Source organism: Mytilus californianus, unplaced genomic scaffold (genome assembly GCF_021869535.1).
Source record: "Mytilus californianus isolate M0D057914Y unplaced genomic scaffold, xbMytCali1.0.p SCAF_5, whole genome shotgun sequence".
Taxonomy (NCBI): domain Eukaryota; kingdom Metazoa; phylum Mollusca; class Bivalvia; order Mytilida; family Mytilidae; genus Mytilus; species Mytilus californianus.
The window spans coordinates 51,801,885-51,826,223 of NW_026262701.1; the positions used below are offsets into that span (position 1 = coordinate 51,801,885).

The 24,339-nt window shown below is 30.5% G+C and overlaps 1 protein-coding gene across 1 annotated transcript in view; it reads right to left on the reverse strand.

Moving 5' to 3' along the window:
* The window catches only part of LOC127702471 (short transient receptor potential channel 7-like), a 72,689-nt gene extending 69,358 nt beyond the window's left edge, over positions 1–3,331 (reverse strand). Inside the window, exon 1 of the mRNA XM_052206679.1 lies at positions 3,286–3,331. Coding sequence (XP_052062639.1) covers positions 3,286–3,301 — 16 coding nt within the window. The 5' untranslated portion in view covers positions 3,302–3,331. The remainder of the gene's footprint in view (positions 1–3,285) is intronic.
* Positions 3,332–24,339: the final 21,008 nt, after the last annotated feature.

The following is a 24,339-nucleotide window of genomic DNA, read 5'->3' on the forward strand; positions in this document are numbered from 1 at the left end:
ATTTTTCATACTGATGAAGGGTGTTCCAGAACCACGTGATGTGTACACGTAAATCATACCCCATGTCTTTTTTTCAGAAGAAAAACAATTAATCATAGAAATAACATACAAAATAATCGGATTATCGTGATAATATTTTGTGTTTTGTAATTTCCAGACTATAAGGAATTTATGAAATTTGCATTCGTTACGACTCAACGTAAACGTTCAGATTCATATAAAACATTTCATTTTATCGTTACAAAATCAAATTGATGGCACAATCAAGTAAGAAATGTACAATCTTAACCGGTACAGAACATACATTTGATACATTTACATGTGTATTTAGGTATATTGTATACTCTATATCAAATGTATTAGTTCATCCTTTTGTTTGAAATTTAATCTGTTTAGATCTGTCTGTTTCTATGGAAACTCCTTTAAGTATTTCTTCTGATAATTCTCTTATTTCTACCATGAGACAAAATATTTTCAAGAGAAATGTCAAAATAGTTTAAATCATTACTTTTAGATGATGTTTCTAAATTCACACTAAATTGGAAAAACAGAGTTATCTTTCCTTATACCGACACCCTAATCTCGGAATGAATTAGATCTATATGTATAAAAAAATATTTGCTGGCTTCCGAATATTTCTTGTGGAAGAGGTACATGTAGATGTAGTTATCTTATGTCTTGATTATTAGACATGATTATTGAAATGTGGCTATATAGTAGATAGATACATGTACATGCAGGTCATATATCATGAAGGACACTTTAAAGGTCATTATTGCTTCAACTCGAAACCTGGAGATATATAGAGAAAATAGCAAATGGTGGAAAACTTTTGCGACATTGTTCGTAAACTTACAATTCATATAAAAGAAGTCCTTGTTTTTGTATATATTTATAGTCTTTAACACCGACAGAGAGAGAGAGAGAGAAAGATAAAGTCAGACTATTTATGTTCCGCCCTCACTTGTATAGCATCACTTATATCATATCACGTATACTAACCCAACTTAGTACAAGCACAAAATGAATTGGAGTTAAGTAAATTTTACGTGCGCACGAACCCATCCTCACCCCTTTCGCTTACCTAGACCATATGTTATTAAAGCACAGTCCAGGAACACTAACTTGACAACGGAAAAAATAAGACTGTGACTTTCGTTGGACAGTGGGGTCAAAATATGCTCTCTACTTCAGGAAGATAGGTAAGGTAGACACTATTGGTTGAAAATATCCGTTCAGGAAAAAGCAAAAACTAAAAATTGGAAACAATACTCCTAAGTTTAGATAAAGTTTACATTTCATGTCAAACTGAATCGTTAGAAATTTATGATTCAAAGTATAATAGTTTCGTGATTTTAGTTCCGTAAAAACAAATCCTTATGCTGACAAATGGGATACTCAGCTAGGTATTAGAACACTTGGAAAATTTAATTAGCTCCTGATGAAGCCTTTGAAATATGGTTTTAAGTTCCCATTTATTTCAATCCTATACTTAAAGATTTTCTTTCTGCAAATCCAGCATCTAAAACTTTCAGGAAAGCTAACATTACAGTATGCATCGATACAAATTTCCTAAAAACTGTTCTAAAGGACAAAATGATGTCGCAAAATTCAATGACATGTAGAATTACACAAATAGTGACTTGCAATTTTAATTGCATCCTATACCCGGTAATTCTATCAAGTATTGCATCATATACCCGGTAATTTTATCAAGTATTGTATCCTTCACCAGGTAATTTTATCAAGTATTGTATCCTTTACCTGGTAATTCTATCAAGTATTGCATCCTATACCCGGTAATTCTATCAATTATTACATTATATACCAGGTAATTCTATCAAGTATTGCATCTTATACCCGGTAATACTATCAAGTATTACATTGTATACCCGGTAATTCTATCAAGTATTACATTGTATACCCACTAATTCTATCAAGTATTGCATTCAGCAAATAGAAGCTACCAAACAACAATGCAGCTTTTTTATATTTTGAGACATTTACTTTTTAAAATTAGTTGTTTCAAAAGTCTCATTTTCAACAAAAAAAAATAATAAAATTCTGATCGCATTAGTGAATATTATATAACAATAAGAAGACATGTGGTATAATTGCCAATGAGACAAATCTCCACCAGAGACCAAATGACGTAGAAGTTAACAACTATTGAAACATGTTCAAAGCTCTTACAAATGAATGTTCCGAATGATCTTAATCACTAATTTCCACCTTTTTAAGTTGGTCATTTTTCTTTTTTTTTGATGAATGTTATCAATCTTTTCATAAACATTTAAAGAATAAGCAACGGCTTAAGACCTTCTAGGGCCTCTCTTATACACAAAATGTGGCGTTTGCCAGAATTGTCCAGACGATAGATTTAACAGGTGTGCGCTCGAGATGATAACATTATTTCTCGGGTTATCAAGGCATACGTTAGACTTTTAAACTGTTAAGTTAGATAGTACAAATATTAAAAAATATCGTTTGCATTTTTTTTTTCTAAAGTCGATTACTGTTACGGAAGAAAAATAGAAAAAGAAAAAAATACAATATGCTTGAAGATGTTTTATGAATTTATGTAGGTACCAGTCATTTGTTATGGTATGAATGTTATGTTTCCATTTTTGTAAATTGGAAACATGTAAAATTAATATTAGTTAATAATGTTATGCAATGGAACTACATTGTATCACTCTTATTCTTTCTGAGAGCTGTTGGAATGCGTCTCTTCATGGTATCGTATGCAATTCTGATATTTAAACCTTTTTTAATCGTTGTTTCAACACAGACTTGTATAGCTGACTTGGTCGTGTAATATGAATGATACATAATATGTACAAAATCCTTTTAATATAAAGATAAAAACGGTCGAAACTTTTGTCGGTGCAAGTATTTCCAGGTATCAATTCTGCATATTATTAATATCAATAATATACGAGTATGTTGATTTTTATAACCAAAGAAGGCGACACACATATATCATCTTATACATCTCATTGTTTAAAATAAACTAACAACTTGTCTAACTTGAATGCACGTGAGTGTGTGCATAAATAAGACTGAAATTGTTGACTTTATACATTCTTGTCTCGAAATATATGGAAACCAGTTAAATTGTTTGTCTAGTTGGGTTAACATGTTTCATCATAGAATTACAATACTTCAATATCATAAAGATACCAAAACCAAGTACATTCATACAATAACTGGTATTTGAAATGTCAATGTATCAATCATTCTGATAATTGTTCATAGAAATTTGTAATTAAACTTTTTGCTTACCTCTTGGTCTGACCATCCTAATAATCCAAACGTGAAAACAATTTTGTAAAATGACCTCATAAAAAAGTCAATACTAACGAAAACACCTGGATTACCATGGCAACTAATTCCATATCATTTAATTATGCGACACGTGAAAATGAAGTACAAATTTTAAAAATTGATACTTAATGTAATAATCATAATTATCATGCGACGTACACCAAACATAATTCAGTCAATTAAATCTTCGATTTCAGCAAAACTCTGATTTACAAACATATTACACTTTGAATGTAATCTTTCGAAATCATCAGGTTAAAAATAACTTAAATATCGATAATTGAACACGAATGATTAATAAGTGCTTAATTGCTGAGCTTGATTCTCATAGGGAAATTTTATTAAATTCATCCAGTGGTGTAAATCCATATTTGGTTTATTGTTCTTCGGCGTAAAAGATTAACATGATATTTTCATAAAAAAAAAAGCCATAGTAAATGAAGCATATTCTATAAATATAATAAACAAATTGTTTATCTAAAAATACAGATGTAAAAGAACCTCTTTCAAAAATAATAAGTAACACATCACTGTACAACTACATGTAGATGCCTTTTGATTTTGTGGTGGCTAAGCTGATGTCTAATTGACGTACACATGTATACACTGAAATGCTCTTATTCAGGATCAAATAGTATATCAGATATCAGCGATAGAAAATGAAAAGGCACTGCTAATGAGAATGTGTGCGCCAAGCTTTTTCACTAGTCGATCCATTATTCACTTATTATGGAAATATAACAACAGTAAAAGAGAGGCGAAATATACCAGAGGGACATTCGATCTCGTAAGTCGAAAATAAACTGACAACGCCATGTCTAAAATAGAAAACGACCAACAGACAAACAATAGCACACAAAACACAACATAGAAAACTAAAGACTGAGCAACACGAATCCCATCAAAAACTGGGGGTGATCTCAGGTGCTCCGGAAGGGTAAGCAGATGAATTAACATCAATGCAGCCCCAAACGAATTACAATTATGTATAAGAGGGCAATTATAATGTATTAATTGCATTGAAAGTTTATATTGTTTTCAATATCTACACAGCAATCCAAAAGTTTGATAAATTAACGTTATTTTTTTTCCATTCAATTCTGTTAATATTATGTATAAAAGAGAAGAGAAAGATACCAAAGGGACATTCAAACTCACAAGTCGAAAATAAAGTAACAACACCATGGGAAAAAACTAAAAAGACCAAAACACAACATATAATTTTGTAATTAATCGCCAATGAGTTCAAAAATGTTTAGGGGAGGTTTTGGAAAATACGACTGCAATCGGAAATTAAATCTGATATATAAAATTGAGAATGGAAATGGGGAATGTGTCAAAGAGACAACAACCCGACCATAGAGCAGACAACAGCCGAAGGCCACCAATGGGTCTTCAATGCAGCGAGAAACTCCCGCACCCGGAGGCGTCCTCAAATTATACACAGGAAACTATGTTTGCTATGAATTCCTTATTCCTTAGGATTTGTTTTTGTTTTTATTCTTTGTCTCTTTCTGAATTTTATTTATTATATTCTTTATCGTATAAAAAAGTAATATGGTCATTCAATTGAATACTATCTCGATGTTAGACATTATTGGTTTCAGTGAAAGATATTATTTAGAACAATTGTTTTGAGTCGCATACAGTATTTAAATGATCATTTGAAATCAAAGATGGATGGATGACCTTCTTGTAGCACTTAGAAAGACCATTCAGCTCATATGTCTAGGACATGTATATAATTGATGTTTATATTAGAGAATAATTAATTAACAATGCGCATATCAACGCATACCGTTTGCATGATATTCAACGGTCAGGAATATGGCCGAAAAACTACCGATTGACGTTCAAAATGTACTCTCTGCAAATTAATAAATCGAAAATTTCAAAGTAGAAATGTCGACATACGAGCCAAATTAATAATTCAAAGGAATAATTTGCAAACGCTGAACACCGATTATTTGTAGCAAATCCAGATAAAATCACAAAATATTTTATGACGTATCATGTTTGTTCATAGGTCATTCCTCTCATGGCTCCAGCTTCACTACTAATGTGTCGTACTAGTTCATGAGTTATTTGTTGAAACCCACTTAGAAGAGTTTTCCACTGAATAAGTGTCAATAAAATAAAAATTAAAACAAAAAAAAACAAAAAAAACAAGAGAATGGGCGGGAGATTACACAAGCTGACCTTGTTATCGTTTAACAATCTAATGAACAACTGCATACCACAACAGTTTTTCTCAATTGTATAAGCGTTTCTGAAAGCCGATTTCTTACACTTGTATAAGAGTTTCATGTAGTTTATTACTTATGCATGTCGTGTGTTATATAAAATGCTATGTGTCTTATATAAAATGGTATGTGCGTTATATAAAATGGTACATGTATGTGTTTAATATATAATGGTATGTGTGTTTTTTTAAATGGTACATGTACATGTATGTGTTTTATATAAAACGGTATGTGTGTTATATAAAGAGGTACATATATGTGTTTTATAAAAAATGGTATGTGTCTTATATAGAATAGCACATGTATGTGTTTTATATAAAACGGTATGTGTGTTATATAAAGTGAAACATGTATGTGTGAAATATAAAATGGTATGTGTGTTATATAAAATGGTACATGTATGTGTATTATATACAATGATATGTGTGTTATATAAAATGGTACATGTATGTGTTTTATATTAAATGGTATGTGTGTTATATACAATGGTACATGTATGTGTTTTATATTAAATGGTATGTGTGTTATATAAAGAAGTATGTGTGTTATATAAAAAAGGTATGTGTGTTATATATAAAATGGTATGTGTGTTATACAAAATGGTATGTGTGTTATATAAAACGGTATGCGTGTTATATAAAATGGTATGTGTGTAATATAAAATTGTATTGTGTTATATACTAATTGGTATGTGTGTTATATAAAATGGTCTGTGTTTTATATACAATGGTATGTGTGTTACATAAAATGGTATGTGTGCTAAATAAAATGGTATGTATTATATATATAAAATGGTATGTGTGTTATATATACAATGGTACATGTATGTGTTTTATATTAAATGGTATGTGTGTTATATGAAATGGAATGTGTGCTATATAAAATGGTATATGTGTTATATAAAGAAGTATGTGTTTTATATTAAATGGTATGTGTGTTATATAAAGATGTACGTGTCTTATATAAAATGATATGCGTGTTATATAAAATGGTATGTGTGTTATATAAGGAAGTATGTGTGTTATATAAAATGATATGTGTGTTATATATAAAATGGTATGTGTGTAATATAAAAAGGTATGTGTGTTATATACAAAATGGTATGTGTGTTATATAAAATGGTATGTGTCTTTATAAAATGATATGCGTGTTATATAAAATGGTATGTGTGTAATATAAAATTGTATTGTGTTATATATAAAATGGTATATGTGTTATATAAAGAAGTATGTGTTTTATATCAAATGGTATGCGTGTTATATAAAATGGTATGTGTGTTATATAAAGAAGTACGTGTGTTATATAAAATGGTATGCGTGTTATATAAAGTGGTATGTGTGTTATATAAAGAAGTATGTGTGTTGTATAAAATGGTATGTGTATTATATAAAATGGTATGTGTGTTATATAAAATGGTATGTGTTATATATAAAATGGTATGTGTGTAATATAAAAAGGTATGTGTGTTAAATATAAATGGTATGTGTGTTATATAAACTGGTCTGTGTTTTATATACAATGGTATATGTGTTATATAAAATGGTATGTGTGCTAAATAAAATGGTATGTATTATATATATAAAATGGTATGTATGTTATATAAAATGGTACATGTATGTGTTTTATATTTAATGGTATGTGTGTTATATAAAATGGTATATGTACGTGTTTTATATTAAATGATATGTGTGTTATATAAAATGGTTTGTGTGTTTTATAAAATAGTATGTGTGTTATGTAAAGTGGTATGTGTGTTATATAAAATGGTATGTGTGTTATATATAAAATGGTATATGTGTTATATTAAATGGTATGTGTGTTATATAAAATGGTATGTGATTTTATATAAAATGGTATGCGTGTTATAAAAAATGGTATGTGTTTAATATTAAATGGTGTGTTTAATATTAAATGGTATGTGTTTTATATTAAATGGTATGTATGTTATATAAAATGGTACATTTATGTGTTTAATATTAAATGGTATGTGTGTTATATACAGTGGTATGTACGTTATATAAAGTGGTACATGTATGTGTTTTATATAAAATGGTATGTTTTTATATAAAATGGTATTTGTGTTATAAAGTGGTATGTGTTTTATATAAAATGGTATGTGTTTTATATAAAATAGTATGTGTGTTATAAAAATGGTATGTGTTTTATATTAAAACGGTATGTGTTTTATATAAAATGTTATGTGTGTTATATAAGTGGTATGCACATGTACAGTGATGTTAATGTCCGATGATAAAGAACCCATGACTGTTTAACCTTATGTCGAGCTAACATCGGTGATCAATACCAATAAATTCATTTCCAGGAACTTTTTAATTGCTTTGGACAATATGTACATATTCCGGCTAATGAATTGACAGTTTCCTTTAGGCTCTGTAACTTTTCATTTACGTGACAGTTGGAAGACGTATGATTCATGTTTGTAAATTCATTAAGCAATACAATGTACATCTGATCATCGTTTAATACTTCCCAAAGTATTTAGCAAAACAATTGATTTGAAATACAGATTCATCTAATTGTATCATAATAACATGTTGAGTAGTAGAAAATAAAAATTTTATTATAAGAAATATTTCAAATCCTAATAGTCTCTTGTGTAAATGCTCGATTGATTAACAGAAAGTATAATTGAACTCTAAGGTCTTTCAGATATTATAAATGAATATCCACTGACATGACTCGGAAACAGAACAACATGTATTTTTTTACAACATTGCTAAGGTTTAACGGATATGTATGTAACAATGACGCAGATGTAAGAACAACTTACATGTATATGTATATATGCTCTTAAGAGCGGTAGACAAATGTAAATGGTTGAGTTTGTTGTCACACCAACTCTGCGAATTAAACATGTTCAGAATGTGCAGTTAGAAGAATAAACACAACAAAAGAACGTTGTCATCATAATAAATAAATACATTTAAACCAATATGTCGTTAAATGAAATTGGATACCATGTATTTATCATGTTTTTCAATATCATATGATCACGCCCTCAATGTGTATCTAATATGTGTACATGCATTATTAGTTCTAGAAAACTATATCCATACCGTACACTGCCATCGATAAAACTAGAACAAAATCTCTAAATGTCACTGATAATCGAACATGTTATGTTTCTTTATCAGCTTCATATAAACAAATAAATAATGGTTCATTATTAATTTTTTGGTTTTTTTTTTCGTTTACTGACTTATTTTACAAGACGACATTTATTGCATACACTGATTAGTAAATTAAGATGATTGTCAAATGTAAACAAATTTGTTGGTAAATCCTATCCTTTTTTTCAAAACAAGAAAATACAAATTTGCAATCAATAATGAATATAATGGATTAGTCTTAAGAATAGAAACAAAAATTATGTATTAAAACTCTAATCAGAAAACATTATGCATATTATGGATCTATAAAAGATGTCCTTTTTAAATTTAAAAAAAAGTACAATAAAAATTGAAATTTGCTGAAACCAGTTGAAGAAAGCAAGTGATTTGTTAATGAGTTGGGGAATGGCAAAAAGTACGAGATGAACTGTGATCTTAATAACATGCTTTTACTACAAATATCTCGATATCAACCCACTCTTTTAAGTTAAATACTCTATTAAATGGATTTTAACCAATAACTTCTGACTTAAATTGACCAATCAAGATTAACAGACACTTATCTGGTGTCTGGAAGTCAACATGCAATTTCCGAATTGTCTGAGTACTGCTATTATGAATAAGGGGAGTAAAAACGTCCTGTAGGTATAGACGTAAACACACAATATTTTTCAGAATAGATATCTTATATTATTAAACAAATTATGGGAATGTGTTCCTGTTTGATATATACTCAACAACCTCTTAAATTCAAATAAGCACCTGATATTCGATTTACCGTTTTGAGTTGATGATGCCATGGTTCGTGTTGCCTTTTCTTTTCTCTTCGCATGTGTCAATTACTTACGGTATGACCGTCATAAACTTAATATGATAAAATGTCCGTTTCAACTTATTTCATTGGTACCAAACTTGGATGATGTAGTTTCAAAGTTACATCATTTGGTGCTTCTGACTTACCGACCTGACCATAGTTTCTGTAAAAACTACGTAGAAAGCAATCTTGAAAATCAAATGCTATGGCTATCTTTGTGAAAATAAAGCTGAATATTTATCGCCGAGTATAGTTGTGTCGACTAAATTGAAGATTGTATATAAAAATAAGGAGATGTGGTATGATTGCCATTGAGACAACTAGCCATCAGACTTCAGATGAAGTGGATGTAAGCAAAAAACGGCCCTAATTTACGAAAACAAATATGACAGAAATGAATATATAGCTTGTTCCAACCGACCTTCTCCTACTTCATTTCATACAAACGACAGTTATTGTCTATAGCAAGTTCTCAGTTCCAAAAAGATATTACACCGTAATTAATTTCCAAACACAGTTATGACTTAAATACAAGTATGTTATATTCTCGTATAAAATTAAAAGTCCCGATATTTATAATTGATTTATTGCGTACATGTAGTTACTATGGCCCTTCCATTTTTGTCTGAAGTGGATTCCAAAATAGTTTTTGTTTTTTTAGAATTGCAATGTTTTTGAATGATTGACTATAAACAGTCTCTTTGGAGGTTCATCGGATACATGTATACTTGAAGATGGTATGTCAGCGATACAAGATCCTTGGATCTTTAGTTTCTCTGTAATAAGCATATACATAGTACCATAAAAGGTAAAATGCTGGAAAAGACATGCATAATGTTATAGTGTTGTAATAGTTACATGAGACAACACCCATGTTATACACAGTTTTATAAGAGGTTATATGAATGCCTGGTTGAAGGCTTTTATTTTTGAAAGTTTGCTATATAAAAAACAGCTTAATCTTTCTACTTAGCAATATTGAAATAACACAGTCACTTAATTTTCGATTTATTTAGATAACGTTAATCATTCCGTTGAACCCATTGTGTCAACATTGTCCTAGAAAATACTAGTAGCCTCGTTATGGTTATGAATGTCTGTGATCGGAACTCGTCATCAATCAGGTGAAGTGCAATCGAACAGTAGGATCTAGATGAGTTATAATGTGTTCACATTGATGTTTATCTTTTTTTTTTATTAGTAAGGAATTAAATTGGTATACTCGTGGAAGTCAAATATGATATAATTATTGATTCCGTTTTATTCCAAAATTTCCAGTTACTAAATTATGATATTTTACTTAAACTCAGGTTTCAACTGTCTCATTTAAATTTCACAGAAGAAAATTTTTAAGTGACCTGTTCAAGGTTTTTTTAGGGGCGATCATGTTTTAATATTTTTTTCTGTATTTGGCTTTTCAAATTCATAGTCTCGATAGTCACTTATAATAGAAAAACTCAGAAAAGTGAATCATGTGCATTATAATCGGTATCATGATATAAGTGGGTATGCATCTCAGAGACAGAAACCTAACGACAAAAACCAACAAAAGACATAATTTTATTTATTTAGATCTATGTTACAGAAAGAATCACAACGGAGTAAATTGGTAAATCCTACATTTTACAATCTATATACGCAGGCACGTTTATAGAGTATTGAGTTTTATTTTATACTTTTTTGATAAATACCATAACAGATATCATATTTGTCTCAGTTCCCGATGGTCACATGTACATGAGGGTATTCCATCAAACATAATTATACAAAATACAAGGTTGTCAGGTAAATGTGGATTGCGCATTAAGAAGTTGGATGTCTAACTTGAAATAACAGACTGAGGCGAATTTAACACGGATATGTATTTTCTCTTAAACAATATTTTTTTATTCTCTGTTCTTTATTTTCATTTAAACTAAGCTAAAAACGTTTGTGACAAATTAAAAAATAAACATTAAATGTATTTGAAGGCATTTTGTAAATAAACAAATATAAGATCAGGCAAATATATAAAGTATTCCTTAAGAACGATTTTAATATAGGAACTTTTTTTTTACTTGGAATTGTGTTTACGGGTTTAAAATACAGTTATTTATTTTCTGATAAAATAGTTAAATTTATGGTAATAAAAAAAAATTATTATCATAAAAATTCTTTATTTCATTTAAAATAAACACTTTCTCGGATTAATTTGCACTATTCATCGTGTTCACGATTGCAAATCCGGCACACCGTTTCGAAGGTATGTCTAAGGGATTATTTCCGAAAAATAATTTACTTTAGAAATTTGTTAACCCTCTAAGATTATTAAAAAATGACGGAATATTTTAACAATAGGGGTATTTTTTGTTCCGATACTGAGGATATTTTTGTCCTTTACGAATCCATAGGAGAAATTTGACTCCAATTTTGTCTCATAGGAAAAAAACGGTAGTTTTTATCAGATAGAATTTTACATCGGATGACCGTGAGGGCATTCCGATGTATTGTTGCCACAGACATTTCTACCCACGTGACTTTCGTTTTTGACTGATAACCGAACGCAAAATAACATTCCTTATCGCTTGTTATATATCAATTTCATCAATAAATACTCATGAAAATAATTTTTAAGAACATAGATAAATGATATGAAATGTTTTGTCGTGAGAAATATATTATATATCAATAACAAATCAAGAATACCGAAAATTTGTGTTAACGCATGCGGAAGAATATCTCAAGAACGTTTTGCGGGAAAATATGAATGCCTACTCAAATCCAATCTATTAAAAAAATCGAACTATTACAGAAGAGTGTCCACCATGCACTTGCACTGCACTATTATTCGAATAGTAGAATAGAATGAAATACAAATGGATGAAAATTATATATACATGTAACTGATATATACAAATATTAATATAATATATAACAACAAACCAGAGTATACTTATTTGTATCACTACAATTTAATAGTTATTACGGTGAGGTTGAATTCCCTGTCATTTATTCATCATCCACGCACGAACTTGTCTCATAAAAAAATATATCTATGTACCTTAACCTCACTTTCAGGTATAGAGATGTGATTTTTTTCTGAGACAAGTGCTTGTGACCATCATCAAGAACTTGCGGTCATCCGATGTTCAGTACTTCAGTACTTTGATTTTCATTTTTATCGGATATAAAAAATATTTTGATGAATACAAATAATTCATTGAAGTTTCTAATGCATCTATCAAGATAAAACATCCCGTTCAGCAATTTGGTCTAGTAATACGCACACTGTCAGTGTTAATATATATATATATCGCAAAAAATGTTCTCTTCCTGGAAATGCAAGTCATATTATAAATCAGGTTGAATATTGTTTGATTGTTGCAAAGTGCTGTGTATTATTTGCAAATTCAAAACGATAATAGTCAAACTATATGTTATGCAACTAAATCACCAATGACATGGAGTACACTTTTGTCTGTTCGTGTACATTTATAACTTTGGTTTTTAAATCACTCCATTCCTTTTCATCCGCGCTTTCATTGTTGGGAATAATACAGAATACAGAATTCATCCATCAAATATACATGTAGTACGTTATGTTTGACTTTCGAATTGGTTCAACATAATAATAGCGTTTTGGCGTAATAGTTCAAAACGGTATTATTTGTTTTGCCTGATCAGAACATTTGAAAATTCTAACTTCTTAATATTTAAAATGAGGATAAATTCAGAAATGTGGAGCGAATTCGGAACGCTTTACATTGGTTAAATAATGAAATGTATGTTTCAGAAATTATGCAAGTCTAAATTCGGTGTTGACGTCCGGGGACACTGTTGTTTAAAGTAAAAGTCGAAAATCTGCACATGCACGTCCTTGTTCATATTTATATCATAATAAATGTTCTCCCCCAAATAATGCATATAATAGTTGCCACTGGACGTTAAACACCCAACTATCAATTCATCTATCTTATCTTAAGGTTTGTTATAATTTGTATATCAACTACATGAAACAATTGCAGATTTACACTATAGTTAGGAGGCTGACATTATTGCACACTTAAACCACTCATTCACATCCTTATGTCACGATCCCCTCACAAAACAACACGTTATAAATTTCATGCATCCGAAACGCTTTTCTGGATTTACTTTCACCAGGAACGCTCAAAGCTGAATATTTTTAAGCATGTAAAAGAATGTATAAAAAAAAGAGGAGTGAAGAGCTATATGACCAATAAAGGACCTACACATTCGCCACATTCTGTATGTGCCTGTCCAAAGTCAGGAGAATGTTATACAGTAGTTCAGCGGTTGTTGTTACTTCAAGTCTGTTATATTTGCAGTTTGTAAATTGCTTTTTTACAAATTAGGCCGTTAGTTTTCTCAACTGAATTGTTTCATATTTTTCATGTCGGGTCCTTTTATAGGCAACATTACGGTATGTGTTTTTTTTCATTATTGAAGGTCGTACATGTACAGTTGCCTATAGTTGCTTACATCCTCTTCATTTGAACTTTGGTGGATAGTTGTCTCATTGGCAATCATACCACATCTTCTTATTTTTACATAAGAGCTAAATCCATCTATGGTCAACTTTGCCTGAGGGAGATGAAACCTTCGTTTCTTAATAATTTTCTAAATTTATAAACTGACAATTTAAAAATGTTTGTTATAAATCATGTTAGTACCGAAGTACTGACTTCTGAGCTGATGATACCCTCGGGGACTAATTAAAACACAATATTATTATGACTTTAATTTCCATTTCAATTTAGTAAAGAAGAGATATCTGTTCGTTACATAAACATCAAAATATTTCAGCTATGAATATTTGTAAACCAAAAAATAAATCATATTTCCCTCGGGCAAAACCTTCGAGAAATATAATTATACTATAGTACAATGAAAACCATTATCAGAAAATCGGTATGAAAAAGTGTTTGCAATTATTGAAATGTTTTTGGTAAAAATTTAAGTATCTATTAAATACAATATTGAAAAAATGGACATTCCGCATTGACTATATGATGCAAATGAAATGATTTTGGTTAAAGTTGTCTTTCGATGCATTCATTTCTTGCTTGGTTGTTTCAAATTGTTTCAACAGAAATCGGTAGCGCTGCATAACTAAATGTTTGATGGTTGTATATAAATCTAAAGTAATGTACCTCCAGTATTTTATTCCAACTCTGTAATATTCACATTTGTTGTTTTAAAAATATTCCGATTTTGACTCAGTGAGCCAAACAAATCCTAGATAAATTGGCTCCATCTCTACAATGTATGCTATACTCGAGACTTATAGTATTCTAAATACACTATGCTATTCACATCTTTATGGCAATCAATATAGTGTAAATGCATATGGAATATGCCCTCTAAACTATATCTCACTCTACGATGGTAGATTAAAAAATGTAGCTGCAACTCGGGATTTGTCAATCCCTTTGTAAAGCTACGTCTTTTGGGGGATACCTTTCGTCCTTTTCGAAATATCTTAAAATACAGTCAGATTTACCATCCCATATATACAAAACGGTCTCTGTACTATTTCAAATATCGTTGTTTTCTTACGTCTACGTCTGTAGTTTTGAAGTTGCATGCTACTGCTTTCCTTTACATAACCCAAACTGGTACCCTTTTAGGACTTGGAATGAATTATTGAGTCTTTAAAAATCTTAGACTTCTAACTATATATATAGAGTAATTAACAGTAAAGTCGGCTACTTTACAGTATGAATGGATGGTATAACACCGTACTATGTGTTATATCGCAACACTTTCTCTGTAAAATGCCGGTACTATAGGTCAGGGATATAAGTCATGTTTGAGTTTAAGTAGTTTTTGTCTCTGTAGTTGATTGACTTTTGAGGTACATGTATATGGAGCTATCAAAAATGGTTAATTTTTCTCTTGGTCCTATCTTTCTGATTTTTTTTAATATTGACAAAATAGGACCCCAATATCCAAATACTTGACATTGGGCATTAATAAAACAATCAATCAATCAATCAACCAAAAGACACACATTTTAAAGCAGTAGTATAATAGTCAAAATAAGTTAACAAAAGAGTCCGAAAAAGATATTTCTAATTCTGACGTTCTTACTTTCCATTTTTAAATATGGAGGGAACTTTTAACAGTCCCATATACTTATTGGACTTGATGGAAATCATCCATTCTACAATGTTCTTGAAATTAGGATCAGGGGGTTTATTCAACAGTTACTTAAAACTGATAAATTAAAGGACGAATATTTCTTAAATTGACAAACTAATTACATTCTTTATAATCACTATTATATTAAAGGGTTAATGTGTTTATTAGACAAATTTGCTATTCAATTTGATTCAAATACAATATTTTGACATTTTAGCGCAGAACTGCTATTCTAATGTTACTTTTAATTCCTAACTACACAATGTCATGTTCATGCCACATCGGTAGACGCCAATGATGCAGCAACCAATTGACACAGAACGTAATAGACGTATATAGATGTCAACCCACGGTCTTCAATATCAAACAGGCGTCAATAGATTACATTTGTACAACAAGCTCTAAATTGCCCCGCGTCGGAAATACTGTGAATTAGATTATAGACCTGGAAGACAAAACTTAAATATGGTAACTGACGAAAGAAACTAGACATCTGAAGAAATTATTTGATATCATAAAAATAATATGAGATTTATGAATTCAGTCTTGGGGAGAGGGCTAACGAGTTATCGCAGTTTTTCCATTGCATTTGGTTTTGTATAGAACCTTTAATACTCAATCATCAGTCTGTTCTGTCGATTCCATAATATGCCTGACAAATGATTGATTTTAATTGCATGTCAAGCGAAATAACTCTATATCATCATTGAATCTTATTGAATCAAATGCCAAATTCAATTATAGACTTTAGAATATGATCACAGACACTATTAAATTAAAACATTCGCTGTAATAGCAAATTCTACTATTACAAAAAAAAAACGAAATTGAAATACATAGTAACTGTGAACGATCTGGCAAAAAGTACGACGTGCATGAACATATTACAATACGTAGAAATAATAAACTAACAAGACAACATGTATTATAATTTATTTGTTGATGATATATTAATCGATTGATTGTTGGGGTTTAACGCCACTTTCAACACTCAGGGATATCTAGACGGTCAGTCTTTATTGGTGGAGGAAGCCTTAGTGACCGGAGAGTACTACCGTGGCGACATTCGGCAGGAACACTGACAATCCTAGTCAATTAAGATTGGAGTCGAAGGCAATTTTCACGTGTGCTGTTCGAACTCACAATCTCAGTGTTCACAGGCTAGTGATACAGAAGCCTATTTGTTTATGACGGTTACAATGAACGCCCCTGGGGTATATAGCTTGTGAGAGGATAAACATGATCCTTATGTATACCTTCTGTTCTTTTGTTGGTGGTAAAAGCTTAATATTACATTGACAGGAGTAATTACAATGAAACAAAACTCTTTCATATGCTGAGAAAAGTATGACCTAAACTTAATTGAAAATGTAAAAGAAGAAGACTGTTTATTAAATAAAATCAATGTACTGTGCGATCTGTTTCCATAGTCTGGTGTCTGTGTCGCCGAATATCACTTATAATATCAATTTTGGTGACATTTAAGACTATTTCTCTTGATAATTGCAAACATCAAAATTGACAACTTAAATAGCGATACGTTCATGTTACTGACAACTTATTATATGGATCATTAGGAATAATATCCCCTGGTACAACATGACACCAGTGATATTAGTATTTTGTTTTATAAACTCGTATCTGTGAAGCTCATGTACGATGAAATATCACTTTCGAGAGTTATGGTTTTGATATTGTTTAGAGGATAAATCCTGATTAATTTTCAGTTTAATTCCCTAAAAATTTTAATCTATGAGAGTTTTAGCTGTTCTGTTACTTGTACATGTATACATGTATAATATGCCCACTCAGTATTGTTGCTTGTAAACGTTATATGTATTGGCCCTCGATACTTATTATCGAACGAAATTTAAGAAATGTGTTCAAAAGACACGTGACGTTCTCCCTGAAAAAGGAATCATACGTTCCCATTACAGAAAGTTCTAATCCGAAATAAACAGATTGATTGATGTTGATCTATATTCTAAAAATAAAGCAAGGTGCTAATCCACGAAGCAATTAAATATTGCACATGAACATGAATACTACATCGACTGGCGCTGATTATGACGTACAGTAATTACCCACCAGTCTACCGTTTTCTCGATAACAAATTAGCAAATTTCACAAATAGTACATGTAGTATTGATCAATAAAAATTAAACCTTTCAGTTCATGCATATTGTATGACTCAAAGGGATATTGTTTACCATTTTTGAAAAATGAAAAAATGAAATATTATGCTCAAACTGAGAATAAATGTTAGTGTTGCTTCTATGAATATACCATCATGACAATCTGTTGCCAAATGTCAATGCATTTAAAGATGGAAAGATGATATTTTTTTAGTTTATTTTCTGGTTAATAATATTATATACAAATCTCTATCAAATGTAAACGTTCTTACATGTAATTCTAATTGTTTCCTTTAATGTGCGATTTTTTAATAATTAAAACAAGAGCCTGAATCACTCACCTAGCAAAAATATGCCTTTTTGATATTTATGTTCATCTTAATTCTAATCGTTTATGCTTGTTTATTTGCTGATGTTAGTAATACATGTATATAGCTGATCTTTTTCTGTGTTCCGTATGGCAGTTTTTTAAGGAAAGATCCAAAAATGTTCAAAAAATAAATGTTCAAAATTAACATTTAAGGGTAATAACTAACGGTAATATCTTATCTTGCTGATCATTTCGCTGATAACAATTCCTCGGAGTCCTCATATTTTATAGTTTTCATGATTATTGCTGAAAAACCCTGCGGGAATACCATTTAAGGACAATAACTTCTTTCTTTAAGGAGTAAATGTCCCTTTATATTGTCACTATAATCATTATTCCATTTATTAGTTGAAGATCTTCTCTGTTGAGAATTTTTGCAGTGTACAATTTCTTTTTTTGTCTATTTAATTTGGAATATAATATTCAAACAGGGGTAACATCATTTTTTAAGTGAAACAAGTCATAATTTCGGTGATGCTGAGTTTTTGTAGATCTTATCTTGTTTATCATTTTTTGCTGGTACTGTTTTTTCTTTCTGTATTTGAATGGTCCGCAATATTATCAAACACCATCACCTAACTCAACACAATTGATTACGACGTAGTACACCCTCTCGAGTTTATTTCAAAGAAAAATCAAATCACATCTTTATACGCACGTTTGCAAGGAACATGAAGTTACAATGTAAAAGATAATGCGAGCTTCCAGAGAGGCTCCTAAATGTAGTCTACCTCATATTTATAAAGAAGAAGATGACAAGAATAGGAGCACAATTGGTGTTCCCATGGGTATACTTATTGTTGAAAAACACGTCCTCAAAACGTAACACATATGTTTACTATGAAAAAAAATCAAGTATCTTGATAATGTCTCAAAGATTTTTTTTTTAATCAAAATGACTTTTTACAAAGTATGATTAAGCCCTGTATAAAACAAAACTGAAACATTGTAGAACTAATTCTTTCAATCTGTTTTGAGTTGTAAAGGGTAAAGAAGGCAAATTGTTTTATACTGTTGCAAGGGAAAATATAATTTGATAAATGTCCTCTAACAGATCTTTGGAGTCTTAGCATCCATATCTCCCCTACAGTAGGTAGTTTCACAGTTACTGAGATTCCGTAGAGCACTTTGCAGACCCAATGGAATAACGTTGTTTGTAAGGACACTTATGTAATTTTGGTATCCAGTACACTGACCGAAGATCCAGCTCTTCGTTGTAAACTTCAAAAGGACCATAAAACAGACCTGGGAATGTTAAGGATTTCCTCTAAGACTTTAGTAAGTGTCGTTGGTATATATGTGAAGTTTCCAAGTAAATTTTCAATACACAATGCCGTTATCAAGCATTTTATGTGATATGATTTCTATACGAAAACAAAAGAACAAAAAATAACGCAAAGGGAGAATTTTGCCAGAAAAAATATCCCACAGAAAAAAAAGGAGATATCCTATAAATTTTAGTCATCCGCACTTTGATTGCAAAGACTAACACAAAACTTGAAACAGCGGAACACCCTGAAGAAGACATTAAAGGCATCGGAATGAACAGAGCATTTCTTAAAAAAATATACAAAGCATTAAATCATCTTCTTTATTTATTTCTTTGTTTTATATTCTTTCGAATGATATGTAGAACATGTAAATGAATGAGAATGACCGCTATCTATTGCATTTTTTTTTAAACAGACACCAATATCGAGCGCAACGTCACAAACAAATATTGTTAACATTAATATCGATCGAAAAGTCCAGGAAAGAAACTGCACTATTAAGTCTTGTAAATCTGTAAATCTAGGACAGCAAGCACGAGATTTCTGCACAGAATCAAGATCAATCAAATTTGACATAAGACCTGGTTCTTCCTAGAACACAGCGACTCGATATAGCATTAAGACAGACTGTAATTATATTAAGGTAATACTGTATTGATAAATGTATATGTTTACGATGAAGATGGAAATTCTATTGGTTTTCAGATAAATCAAGAGATGGCATTAGGACGAAATGACCATTACATCACCAAAAACGCTTTTAAATAAATGGCTGTGCGGTGTCATATGGGTGTTTGATTACAATTTAATCTTTTTTTGCTGAAAGTTTGTGGCGAAAATTGGAAACTTATTACGGTAACCTCAATTCAATTTTAAGACAGCAAGAAAAATAAAACGTTTAGAGGCATTATGTTGACTGGCTGTTTTAACTAAATAGTATAATATTAGATGGCGTATATAAGGATTTTTATTTTAACCTGCTCAACTTAAATTTGATTTTCACCATAAGTATGCATAACAAATTTGATACCGGACCTTCAGAAAACAACAATAAATCTATTTTACATCTTTGTCTTGTATTGCGTAATTCTTATATATGCTTTCATTTGTGTTCTATACTAAGTTTAATCATGAATAACACTTCGAATGTTCAAATTCCCTGTACCGTCCGCACCCATAGAAGGGCAAGAATAAAATGATACATTTGTTTGTATATATTATATATATATATCATATATTATTTAGAAACTACCCCTTTACATGTACAATGGGGGAACATGCGGACGGGGTATTCACAAATGCGTCCAACAGCATTATGTAATTAATATATATAGACAAGTAAAAAATATTCATATGTCATTTTCAGAGTTAAAAATTGGTACATTATAAAATACAGCTTACATAAAAGAAATAACAAATTATGTGCAACAAAAAAATAGAAATTAAATTAAGACTTACAAAAATAACATTGCACAAACAAATCACATTTAAACTTTAACTTTCGCTCAACATATTTTTATTCAAACTGTCCATATCTTTACTAAAACAGAGATTAACCTGATAAAAATAATCATCTTTCTTTAGGACGATAGGCCTGTAAATTTCCAGTTCATACATGAACTTATTGTGCTAGAAATTAAGGTTGTAACTTCCACAGCCACAATTCACCACCGATGGTTTTGTTTGTTCGATTTGGACCCTTCCGGCTTTAATATACTCAAATGTTTATGTATTTGACGTTCCAAATCTTTTGTCAAGAAGTGCCTGAAGAAGGATTTCTAAGAAACACTTGGTCTTCACAGAAATCTTTTCATTTGATTATTTTTTTACGGAAAAATAGCGAAATCATTCGCATATTTTTCGGATTTATTTTCCGAGTCGCTTTATACAAATTCTATATACGCGTTCTTTTATAAGATCACATGCATTGTGCAGTAAAATTATTTCTCCATGCACGGATAAGCATAATAATATGTTTTGTGTTGACATGCAGATTTACTTTTCTGTGATTAGCCGTTTCAGAACCTAAATAAAGGACTATTGAAAAACTAATTGATCGTAGTACCCTTAAAATTGCTAATTGACACCACGTCAATAGTTGAGTTTCTATTGGCAAGGACGTTTTAAACAATCTCTACATTTGGTACGCTTTTGGAATTATTACCCAGAATGCAGTAGATTCTGAAATAACGAATTATTGCATTGTTGTGGAATTAGCTCAATGTGTAAATAAAAATCAGGTGACTGAGTCTCTAAATAAATGATAAATTATTTCGTTCATACGAATGAACAAAGAAATTAAACTGCATCAGATTTATGTACTATGTATTTTTCACATGGCATTGGCTTTTACTTTCAAAAGGAGCGATATACCTATCGTTCGATATCGGTTGTTCTTTGACAGATTTTAAGGTAGGACTGAATACTTTATACATCAAACAGTACGTAGCACGTGTACTTTAACGTAAACCAAAAAGCATGTTTTACAAATGATTCAAAAAGATTATGATTTGAGCTGCGTTGGATAGAAATCGACCTTATGCAAACGAATATCAATACATCTGTTAACCTATTTCGGGTTGAAAAATCTCTATGCAAAGTCTGTAACTGTTTGAAAATTGAGTTGATATAAGAACCCCACAAAATAGACCAAATTCTATCTTTCATTCCGTATTTGAATGTTCCAAAATCAACCAAAGTCCTAATCATGTACATGTATACGTGCACTTGCATAAGGTCGATTTCTATCCGATGCAGCTCAATTGTTGGCACAATGTACAGGCATGCAAACAGTCTAAAGCATGCAAACAGTCTCGGACTCTTAACACGAAAAATCGAATTTGTCTTAAAATGCCGATAAAATTACTTTTAGCTATGTTGTCTTCAGAACTATTTGAAACTATCATTTTTCTTTCAAAAGTATATTTTCAATATAGAACAGTTTCGATCATGTCTAATTTGATAAAAACAGTTTTACCGTCAACCAGCATGATTTGTGTAAAAGTTCTAGAAAACAACTTTACGCAACACAAATGCATGTAAGTCTTGGTGAAAATAAAGAAAAAGTAATAATTTTCCACAGTTTCTTTGAAATATGATCTGTCTCAAATCGATTCTTATTACAAACATTATTGGTAATTACCAAATCCAATTCAATGTTCTCCACAGGGAATTCAAGCATAAGGTTAGAACCCTGATAGTGAAAAGATTTTTATTATGGTTCTTTTAGAAATAAATTTGTCTTACTATGTTCTATGTTTAAAAAATAAAATTATGCAACAAGTTTCTTCAATGAGGTCCAATTTGAAAATGGTCGAGATCAATTTATATATTTTTCTCAAGAATGGTTACGTTAAAAAAAAATCTGTAAATCTTTAGTTTTAAATTAATACGGCATCATTTGTGCATTTCAAGTCTGACAAGTGAACATTTAGTCATATTTATGATTATTTAATAGTACTATAAATGCTTATAGTTGTTCAACATGCAATGTTTGATGAATTAATATTTTTTGTCAAAAATTGCTACATGTATATATATAAATATGCGAACACTTAGTCTACTTCAAATCAAAATTCTATCGGAGGTATTCATATATAAATATAATGTCTATCACGTACACAATTAATATTGTTTCCCGATATTCTTCTGTATAAAATAAGGAGATGTGGTATGATTGCCAATAAGAGAACTATCCACCAGATTCCAAATGACGTGAATTTAAGCATCTTTCATGTATATGCAATGTTTAACAAATACAAGAAAATCGGTCAATATTCAGAAATTCCCTTCGAAAACATTGATTACATGCAGCTAAATAGCATTCCGATTTTAGGAATTGTTTTATTTGTAAAATGTATAGGAATATAAATTACAGAAGATGTACGCAAAAAAAGGGTTAATAAAGGTCTCAATTTTTTTTCTTTGAGTGAGAAAAGATTCTAAGACACCTTTTAACTCTCCAATGACTAGAATTGGAGGGTCCACCCGTCCTTTTGTCCAACAAAGTATGCATCGTTTGTTCGCCTAGCTTTATAACATACAGGTTTAAGATTAAACCCTTTAGCTATTATTTGGTTGCCGTTTTTTTTAATTTTCCAAAAATGACAAGATGGTGAAAATTGTCACATTTTATGAAATTATGCATGTGAGGTACATGGTTGATCTGACTAACTCCTCTTGTATGTTTCAAGTTAGAACTAATAGTATGCAGATTGTATGTACATATACATGTATATTAAGGGTATGGATAGTATGATGATTTTGTTTTATCATTATTTTCTACAAATGACAGGATGTAAAACTTTCTCATTGTTGATGCGAAATCATGCACACGGAGTACATGGTTATTTCCTGCTAGCTTGTAATGTTTTCAAACTACAACCTTTATACGTATTATTGAAGGTGTTTGTACATAACTATATTAAAGTACCCATATTATCAAGATTTCTATTTTCTGAAAATTTTCCGCAAATGACCGGATGTCGAAATTTTGTGCATAATTGTGCATCAAATTAGTCTTTCAGTCCCTCCGTTACAAGTTCTACTTTAACATCACTGCTTACTTATTCTAATGTTGCTGCAATACCCTCTAGCTGATCATGTGGACATCATCTCTGTCTAGATTTCTTTACGTCGGGAATATACTCCAGGGAAGTAATCCGAAAACAAAAAGTGTAATAGAATGGACTTCTGCGCGTGATACATTGTGCATGCCCAACGCCATGTGCATTCACAAATACTCGGCGTATGATACATGTATTTAACCTAAATCAACAAGTTATTAATTTTGAAATTTTTAATTGATCTTATAAATTTGATTTACTTCTGCTTTGCAATGACGATTGATTGATTGTTTTGTTTGCCTAACGTCAATTGGCAAATATTCCATGCAAGTAAAAGAC